The sequence below is a fragment of the Primulina eburnea genome, unplaced genomic scaffold (genome assembly GCF_022965805.1).
Source record: "Primulina eburnea isolate SZY01 unplaced genomic scaffold, ASM2296580v1 ctg1038_ERROPOS4800000, whole genome shotgun sequence".
NCBI classification, from domain to species: Eukaryota; Viridiplantae; Streptophyta; class Magnoliopsida; order Lamiales; family Gesneriaceae; genus Primulina; species Primulina eburnea.
This window is the reverse complement of record NW_027330581.1, coordinates 803,945-814,949: the sequence shown is the minus strand read 5'-3', so window position 1 is coordinate 814,949 and position 11,005 is coordinate 803,945. Positions and strand designations below refer to the sequence as shown.

General features: G+C 39.5%; 1 protein-coding gene across 1 annotated transcript; it reads right to left on the bottom strand.

Annotated features, from left to right (window-relative positions):
- Nucleotides 1-779: 779 nt before the first annotated feature.
- Nucleotides 780-1,217, bottom strand: LOC140820418 (uncharacterized). The gene has a single exon (XM_073180703.1). It carries the CDS (start codon nt 1,215-1,217, stop codon nt 780-782), a length of 438 nt encoding a protein of 145 aa, XP_073036804.1.
- Nucleotides 1,218-11,005: the final 9,788 nt, after the last annotated feature.

Sequence of the window (11,005 nt, the reverse complement as noted above, 5' to 3'; positions counted from 1 at the left end):
TTGTGTTATTATTGAAGTTATTGGTAATGTATTACTTCGTAATTTATTATTGCCGAAATAAAGCCTGCCGAAGTAAAATCCGATTTTTCTACTAGTGACCCTACCAATATTACAATAAAAAGTAATACTCTTAGCATACAAATTAATACTCTTTCATGGATGACCCAAATAACAGATATTTACAATAAAAAATAATACTCTTAGCATAAAAAGTAATAATTTTTCATGTATGACCTAAATAAGAGATTTGTTTCACAAAATACGACCTGTGAGACCGTCTCACACAAGTTTTTGCCTATTTAAAAATATTTTGTGCTACTCGTTTTTTAGCATCGCATGCCCAAAACTACTCATTTTCTTCATAAAAGTTCGTTACCGATTAAATTCGTCTCTTACTATAAATAGATTGTCGCTTTCTTAATTTGGACTTACTAAATATAGAATTACTATTTATAACTTTCTAAAATTAGAAACTTTATCAAAATCATCCCCGGTTCTCTTGCCTTTGTCGTACCTCGTGTATTCGCCTACAGAAAGTTCACATTCATAACATTTGATTAAATAATCATTAAACCATACAAATTCTTAATCATATTTCTAGACCACTCATTTAAATAAATTTCAAATAATTTTCATGCATGCATGCGGTTAGTGTGTTCGGGTTTTCGAGCGTTACAATTACCCCCCCTCCCCCCGCGCCTCCAAAAAGAATTTTGTCCTCGAAATCAGTACTTACCAAAAAGATCAAGGTTGCGACTCCTCATGTCGGTCTCGGTCTCTCAAGTAGCTTTCTCCTCTAAATGATTCAGCCACTTAACCTTGACAATTTTGATCACTTTATTGTGCAGTCTATCCTCTTGCCTGCCTAAAATCTGCATCGGTTTCTCTTCGTAGGTCAAATTTTGAGTAAGCTGCAGTGGCTCACAATTCAGTATGTGAGATAAATTTGACATGTAATTTCGGAGTATAGAAATATTAAAGACATTGTGAACTCCCGCTAGATTAAGTGGTAGAGCCACCTTGTATGCCAATGCTCCCACTCTTTCAGAGATCTCGAACAGCCCAATAAACCTCGGACTGAGCTTGTCCTTCGTCCCGAATCGCATAACTCCCTTCATGGGAGCTATCTTGACAAATACGTGATCACCAACAACAAATTTGAAATCTATCCTCCTCTTGTATGCATAGCTCTTATGTCTACTCTTTGTCGACTTCATCCTATCTCGGATCTTAACTACTAAATCTGCAGTCTGCTAAACAATATCGAGTCCAATTTCAGCTTCTCTCTGACCTCATCCCAATGAATCGGTGATCTACACTTTCTTCCGTATAGAGCCTCGTAGGGAGCCATACCTATAGACGATTGATAACTATTGTTATAGGTAAACTCCACTACCGGTTACTTAGGCTCCCAACTACCCTGAAAGTCGATCACACAAGCTCATAATAAGTTCTCCAGAATTTCGATAACCCTTTCGATTGGCCGTCAGTTTGTGGACGGAAGGCCGTACTAAACAATAGCTTGGTTCCCATGGCAGAATGAAGACTTTTCCAGAATGATGAAGTAAAATGAGGATCTCTGTCGGATACTATAGACACTGGAATTCCATGCAGTCTAACTAAATATACAGCTCGGCATACTGCGACATGGAGTATGTTGTCTTCACTGGCAGGAAATGTTCTGATTTAGTCAAACGATCCACGATTAACCAAATAGCATTGTATCCCTTCACTGTTTTCGATAAACCAACCATGAAGTCCATCATAATATTCTCCCACTTCCACTCGGGAATAAGGAGTGGCTTCAACAACCATGCTAGTCTCTGATGCTCTACCTTCAACTGCTGAAAAATGACGCATTCCGATACAAACTTCCAAATATCTCCGTTCATGCCCGTCCACCAATATAGTAATTGTAGGTCCTTGCACATCTTTGTAATTTCGGGGTGGATAGAGTATGGTGAAGCATGTGCTTCTGTCATAATCTCGCCTCTCAACGAGTCACCACTAGGCACCCAAAACCAACCTCTATATTTGACAATGTTGTCCTCCACAAAATACAATGTATTGCCCTTCGATTCTTCACTTGTCTTCCACTTCTGCAACTGCTCATCAATAGACTTCTATGTACGAATGTGGTCTCTCAGAGTGGACTGCACCGTCAAAGTAGACAATCTCGGTGTGTGGCCACCAGCATAAATCTAGAGGTCGAAACTCTGGATCTCTGTCTAAAGAGGTTTCTGTAATGCTAGATGTCCTACTACCGCTGTCTTTCTACTCAGATCATCGGCCACGACATTAGCTTTTCTTGGGCGGTAGCTAATGTCACAATCATATTCTTTAACCAGCTCCAACCATCGCCTCTGTCTCATGTTCAACTCCTTCTGGGTAAAGAAATACTTGAGTGTAAGGCTCGAGATTATTAGTCTTCATTGATGTGAGATTCGGAAGATGTGAGAATGCATGAGAAATTAGAGTTTTGAGTACAAGACAGACCGCATCCGCGCCTAGAGAAGGAGTGCACCCGCGGTCATTAAATGTGAATTTGTGAAGGTGAGGCCGAGGGGACACCGCACCCGCGGTGCTAGAAGGACCGCACCCGCGGTATATGTCCAGTAGGGTACCTATTTTTGACATTGTGATACCGCACCCGCGGTTCAAACATAACCGAACCCGCGGTAATGTCACAGCACCCGCGGTCATAGAGGGACCACACCCGCGGTCGTCCAGTTTAGAAAATAAAAAGGGCTGCTGAAACTTGAGCACACTCGCGGTCCATGAGCCACCGCACCCGCGGTCATGCGTCCCATTTGAAAAATAATAACACTTGTCCTTGCCATGCAATATGATGTGAGTTGTCTGCTTTTCCTTCATTTCAGAACACTGAAGGCCGAGAGAAATCCAAGGAGAAAGCTTCCATTTCTTTTGATCTTAAACTTGTGATTTTGAATGATCTAGTAGTCCGATTTTCGATACGAGTTCATTTCCGTAATCCTTGCGCTAAGGGCTACAAGAGGATGTAAGTTTCTTTAAATTCCAGCATGGTTTGAAGTTTAGGTGTTGGAGAAATTCTGATATAATTATGAATATGTGTTCTTATGATTATTGTGACGTATATTCGCTACCGGATCGAGAAAATGATATGTTATGCTATTGTTATGAGATTCCAGCTTGTATGAGCTAAGATAATGCAGATTTTGAGTTGTTGATGGATAGATTATATTGATTATGAGTCAGAGATTATGATGTGTTGATATATGTTGAGAGTTGGATTGACCGGTATCGCAAGGCTACGCCGATATGCTGTCGAAATTGTACCGAGAGTGATTATTGAATTGTATAAGATTTGCCTTGAGTAGTATGTTGACATGATACTCCTCTACATTGCCATTTCAGATTGATATTGACAGGTTTGGTTTCGAGATTTCGATTACGACGAGACTACGACAAGAAAGGTATAATTCATGTTTTGTTTGGGGAAGACACAACTCAAATGAGATTCAATTTGAGTTTCCCAACAAAATCACATACTAGATTTATTGTTTATCTTTTTTGAAATTCTTTGGATTTGTCTATAGATTTATATTCAAATCTCTTGATATGATCATGCTTTGTCTATATATTTATATTCAAGCATTGAGATAGGAGAGTCATTGACAGAGTTGTCAAACTAGACGTTCGGTGTATCGTCGCATAGGAGCAGACTTCCTCCGATTGTAGAAATTCGATACAGACACGACCGAAGTCTAGGAATAAGACGTATAGTTACCCCGATTGGGAGGGTAGGTAACAGACAGTGACGTCTTATTCACCCCGGGATCCCTAGAGTAGAGTCGAGTTGAGTCAAGACACGAGTTGATTTGCATTGCATGTTTTTATAGATTGGTTTCATAGACTATAGAACCTATAATTTTTGTTACATGCATGAGATTGTGCTTTATGATTTTATTATGCATATGCATGTATACATGTTTTATACTGGGATTTGTTCTCACCGGAGTTTCCGGCTGTTGTTATGTCTGTATGTGTGCATAACAACATGTGGGGCAGGATCTGGGTCACGACAGAGATGAGTTCGAGATAGCGTGGTGACTACGGGCGCAAAAGATCACTAGTGGTGTCAGACTAGACTTGTACTACTTGTAGTTCATGATTTGTATTAAACCCTAGTTGTATGATTGTACCCGAACAAGACATGTTGTATGTTTGTAGAAATAAATAAAGAACTTATGCTTGTTTATATACATTTGAATGAATGTTAAAAAGCAAAAATTTGACCCACATTTTCTCACAGATCCATTTAATCCCAGACAGAATTGAGTTAGAACCCGGGTCCCCACATTGAGGCTCTTGTGATCGGTAAAAATCTTGCATTTTTCGCCGTACAGGTAATGTCTCCAGATCTTCAGTGCAAAAAAGACTCTAGCTAATTCAAGGTCGTGTGTCAGATAATTCTTCTCATGATTCTTTGGCTGTCTCGACGCATAGGCGATCACCTTATCATTCTGCATCAGCACGACGTCCAAACCCAGCTTTGAAGCATCAGTGTAAAGCACATAATCCCCTTGCCCGGATGGCATCGCTAGAACTGGTGCTAAAGTATGTGCTTGCTTCTACTTCTCAAAACTGCTCTGACACTCGGCACTCCACACAAACTTGACATTTTTCTTCGTTAGAGCTGTCAAGGGCACCGTAATAGAGGAAAATCCCTTGATAAACTTGTGATAATAACCGGCCAGGCCTAAGTAACTGGGAATCTCAGATATATTCCTAGGTACTGACCACTCCTTTACAGTTTCAACCTTAGATGGGTCGACCTCTACTCCATCCCTAGAAATAATGTGGCCTAAGAACGCCATATTCTCCAACCAGAACTCACATTTGCTGAATTTAGCTAACAACTTTAGATTTCGAAGCACTTGTAGTGTCGTCCTCAGATGATGAATGTGCTCCTCGTGACTTCTCGAGTATATCAGATTGTCATCTATGAACACGAAAATAAATTGAGCCAAATACGGCTGAAATACGCAATTCATGAGATCAATGAAGATCGCTGGGGCATTTTTCCACCCAAAAGGCATCTCAAGAAATTCGCAGTGTCCATAACGAGTTCTGAAAGTCGTTTTATGTACGTCTGATTCCTTGACTTTCAATTGATGATAACCAGAATGAAGATATATCTTTGAAAAAATGAAGCTCCTTGAAACTGATCAATGAAGATATATCTTTGAAAAAATGAAGCTCCTTGAAACTGATCAAATAGGTCTTCAATCCTTGGGGATGGATATTTTTTCTTCACGGTCACTCTATTCAACTCTCAATAATCAATGCAAAGTCTCAGACTTTCATCCTTCTTGTAAGGCCTAAGATTTTATCAGTATAACCCGAGATTAATTTATTGACGAATTGACGTGATTATTGAAGGAAAAGCAGAGGAAGACGTGGGGAAAACATATGATTCATGTGTGAGGATAGAAGGCCTCACGCATATGCACGGAGATGAGACGCGCATATGCGCGAGCAGTCAAAGCCGAGGCAGAAGACCTCGCGCATATGCACGAGTAGGTGTTTTCCTAAATGCCAAGACAGAAAGTCTCGCGCATATGCGCGGGGACGGGGCGCGCATATGCGCGAGCAGATAACTTTATAAGCGCAGAGACAGTAGGTCTCGCGCATATGCGCCGATGTTGGACGCGCATATGCGCGAGACGTGCTGAATGATCAATGAGCCACATGTCATTCCATGCATACTAATATGTAAACTTATCCTTTCTCCTTCAGACTTGCAGCAAGAAAACGAGGAAAGCTCCATAGGAATATTCAAGTCTTCTTAGATTTTAGAATTGTGATTGTGCAAGATCCAGTCGTTTGATTTTCGATCCGAGTTTAGTTCCATGCTTCTCTCGTCAAAGGCCTCAAAATGATGTAAGTTTTCTTATGTTCTTGCATGGTTTGAAAGTTTGATGTTGGAGGAATCATGATTTGATTGATATTATGTGTTCTTGAGATTTTAGTAATCGTATAATCGAAACCGGATAGAAGAACGAATACCGTATGAAATTGTTATCATTGTCCAGCTTATGTTTGATTAAGACTATGTAGATTTTGATAATTCTAGCTTGTATTTGTTATTGGTTATGAGTTGTGATTGGTATCTATTGATATTGAGTTTCCGGGGTATTCGAGACTTCGCCGTTATGCTGTCGAAAGTTAACTACATTGAGTATTGATCAAATCAAGTCTTGCTTTGAGTTGTATGTGATATTGTACTTCTCGAATGTCATTCCAGATTGGTATTGAAACATTGAAGTCGGGAATTAAACTTTGAAATCGGTATAAGAACAAGCCAAAACCAAACCCCGAGAAAAGAAAGATATAAATCAATGTTAAACCGGGATTGATAACTCGAGTAAGATAGAACTTGAGTTTCCCAAAACCACATACTTTCTTGTTATTGTTTTGATATATTTGAATTCCTTGAATTTATGTGCTTGTGCTATTGAATTATAGAAAAGCATAGAATAGAAGATAGATATCGTGAAAGAGTCTTTGGCAGAGGTGTCAATTCACTGGACGTTTGGTTTATATCGATGCGCTTAGGAGAAGATCGACTCCTATTGTAGATACTCGTTATAGTGTACCGAAGTTCAGGAATAAGAACGTACCACCATCTAAAATGGGAGAGTAGCTGGGATACTTGTTACGTTCTTATTCAAACCGGGATTCCTAGATAAGAGTCGATTCAAAGATTAAGAGTTAAAGAGTTTGATTTAAAGTCTTGTATCAATTTATGTTTCTCAGATTATGATACATGCTATTTTATAAATGTTTTATGCTTTTGTATATGCTTATATGAAATGCATGTATGTGTTGTTTATACTGGGAAATATATTTCTCACCGGAGTTATCCGGCTGTTGTTGTGTTTCTATGTATGCATGACAACATGTGGGACAGGATCAGGGTCGAGAAGAGGATGAAAGATCGAGATTAGAATGTTGATCCGGGCCTAGATGTAGAATTGGTTTTTTTCAACACCTGACATGTGGTTGATAAACTTTAATTTATTATGATTTTATTTTGAACAAGTTTTGTATCTTGGATCATGTTGTAGATATTAAACTTGATCTTGTAAATTAAATAAGATGGAGCATAAGTTGTTGTAGTATTTTGCACACTTATTTATGAAGTGTTCAATTTTTTTTAAAAAAAAATTCGACTAGTTTATTTAATTGATCCATTTAATCCCAAATATGATTAAGAAAATGAGTTAGCGTCCGGGTTCCCACACTTCTTCTTCACAAAGAGCACAGACGCGCCCCATGGGGATGAGCTAGGGTGAATAAAACCCTTGTCTAACAACTCTTGAATTTGATCTTTCAGTTCTTTCATCTCCGTAGGTGCAAGTCGATAAGGTGCCTTAGAAATTGGCAGTGTTATCAGCATCAGCTCGATAGAAAACTCTACAACTCTCTCCGGTGGCACGCCAGTTTCATCGTCGGGAAAAACATCAGGAAACTCCTTGATGACCTCAACCTCCTCAATAGTCCAACTGGAAGTGTCAGGGATTGAGAAACACTGGCCAGGAAAGCTTTACATCCCTTAATCATCAACTTCCTCGCGCGCAAGCAGGAGATAATGTGTGGAACAAGACTACTCCGAGATGCCGCAAATGACTCTCCACCAACTGGATTAATAGATACGGTCCTCCAACGGAAGTCGATCGAAGCTCCATTCACTTCCTACCAATCCATACCCAAAATAATGTCGAACTCGGGCATAAGAAGTACAATAAGATCAGTTCGAACGAGGTGTCATTGCATCTCGAGCTCTACATTACGCACCACACTGGATGATAGCATTTCCTCTCCCGATGGCACCATAACTCTAAATCCCAATCGCAACTGCTCGGGGAGACCTTCAAACGGCTCGCAGAAGATTCAGAAATAAAGGAATGTGTAGCTCCAAAAACCAACAGTGCATTCGTGGCTACACTCTCAAGACGAATCCTTACCGAAATTACAATAACAGCCCAACCGACACTCATTTCTTAACCGATAAATGCCCAAAATTACAAGTTCATAGAGTTCACGGTCTAGGATTTCTAACGGTTGCTAGATTAATCAACAATCATGCCTTATACCATAATAAATTCTATCATGCCACCTAAATATCCAAAATAAATCGGGAAAGTGAAGTGCTGATTAAAATAACTGTGATGAGTGTAGTGTCTGGCTCGAAAGGCTTTATCTACAGCTGAATAATCGATCAGGTCAGTCAGCATCACATCCCGATGGATCGTCGGCCTCAAACCTTTCAAGAAATAACATAACTTTTCTGCATCATCATTTGCAATCAGAGGCACAAAGTGACAGCCTCGGTCAAACTTCTGGACAAATTCATCAATAGATGCACCCCCCTGGCGGAGACTAATAAACTCTCTCTTCAATCTCGAGCGGACATCGGCAGTGAAGTACTTCTCATAGAATACCCTATTGAAGCCCTCCCAAATCAATGTCGCGAGGTCCACTCCCTGCTCCGCTCCCTCCCACCATAAAGAAGCGCCGCCCTTCAGCAAATAAATAGTACAACGAACCCGGTCAGCCTCTGTGCCATATCCATATACCTAAAAATCACCTCTAAAGACCTAATCCATCCCTCATCAACGAATGGATCACTGGTGCCAGAAAAGTCCTCGGGGTCCATCCTCCTAAACCTCTCATAAACTGCCTTTGGTCGAACCCTCGTAGTATTACCAACATGCTGCTCTATTAATCGAGCCATACCGGCTAGCACACGGGCACTAGCATCCTGATTAAGATGAGGCTGTGGAATCTCCTCCTCTCACATATCCTTAGTATCTCTGCGAAGAACTCGTCTAGGAGGCATGTCTGTACAAGTTGTCCAGCCCAACACATAACCATCATGCAGTTTTAAAATAAAATTCATCTAACATTTATCTTTGACAATCATATAAGCAAGTAAATATACGCAATAAATAACCGCGTATAAGAAAAATTAAAACATTAAAACTCAAAACTTGAGACGCGACTTCTCGAGTTCCTCTAAAGCAGCAGCAGACATAACCCTTCTCAGGAACCATCGCTCTAATAGCAACTGAAACGTCCCTACTTAACATTATTTTTTTTCATGCATAATTAATTCATCATAAATAAACTAGCATAATAATCAAATAAACAAAACTCCGTATCATCCATAATCATTCATGCGGAATAAGTAAAATAAACAATAGAATTCTAATTTAACTCAATAAATTTTAGCATCCTAATGCTCCCTAAAAACAAAAGCGATAATCCACAAATTCATCAAAATTCTTTAATATATGCAGAATTTCTAGGTCCTCGGGTATGCACTGTGCCTCTCAGATGACTCGATAGTCCGCATCTCTCCTCTCAACATCATCATTACCTGCAACCAATCAAACCTAGTGAATCTAATGACTAGAAAATACGTAGATATACACCCACATGCATAAACATTACTTTTACTAAAAATAGATTTTTCCATGCAATCATGAAACCTTCAAAATATGCAACTCTTTAACCCATGCATAGATATGAACATTTTCCATTTAAAATTATCATTTTTAGGTGAAGTCTGATCCTCGAAAGTTACAACATTCATTCGATTTATCAATCTATAAACCATAGTACTAGGTCGCCTAGTTCAACTTCCATTTCTTCGACGATCCCACCGACATCGTAAATAACTTCATTGTTCACTTTTTAAACGGATCCATTATCAACGAGATTCTCTTCCTCGTTTTAGACGGTTCACTCCCTTTTCATTGCAAGTTAACCGTTCTCATTTTCAACGGATCCCTTACTACTTTTTCGTCACAATCAATTAACATTCCTCAAAAATATTTTCCTTTATTTTATCATTTCATAAAACATTCATAACTTTCTGTATTCTTTAAAAATTCCCAAAATGCTTTATATCATTCATATACGTCGAGATTGCTAAAAATGACAAATACATGCTAATACGTTAAAACTTCTAAAATTAACATATATAATGCATATACTTTAAAACTTCTAAAAATAACATTTTACATGATTTGGAATTGTTTTAGGAAGTTGCAAACCGCCCTCGATTTTCATCGAACCCACCGCACACAATTCAACGCTATACGTACTTAAACGACCTTAAACATTGACTCAAGGAGGCAACTCGATTTTTAAAACTTTAAAAACACACAAAATTATCCAGTAGCTTGCTGTAAATTTGATCTTAGGACCTACGCTTCTAAAAGGACTCAATTCGCTTATCGGATGGCTCGTTTACCACCGTTTTCGCGTTTTTTTGTTAAACAAATGTCCAAACTATCCTCCTGACACGAACCGACCTGAGACCAGTCCTTTATTAACATCCTAAGACACAATTTAATCTGCTGGAAGTCCCCAAGACCAAGCCAAAACTGAAATCATGGATTAATCTTTTAACCTAAGCTCAATTCTCTCTTTTTTGACACGTTCGGGAAATTTACGACCCCGAATGGACCACGGCTCGAAAAGACCTTGAACCAGGCCCTAGAACCCTTCCTTAGACCCTAGAAAAGACCATGGTCAGGCCATTTCGAACACAGACCACACGCTCAAGGCTCCAAGCTCTTCACAACAGCATCCCACCTTATGGATCTTCATGTGCAGCCGACGAACCAATGCTCCAGCGGCTGTGGCTGCTCATGACTCAACTTATGGATCAAACTAGACTCTCACCAGGACCCTAAGGCACGCCCCTAGTCCCTAGACCAGCTCTTAACCATAGGACCCCTACGCCCAAACAAGTCATCATGCACGCCGTAAGGAGTCACAGCCCATGTGTTAGGATCGATTGGGTGAGTGAAAGTGTTTAGAAGGGGGGTTGAATAAACACTTTACGATTTTCGAATCTTTTTGATAGGGTGAATCAATTTAGTAATAAACTGAATCAATATTCTTGTTGTCAATGTCAATCAGTTAACTTAAAGTGTGGAAACAAACT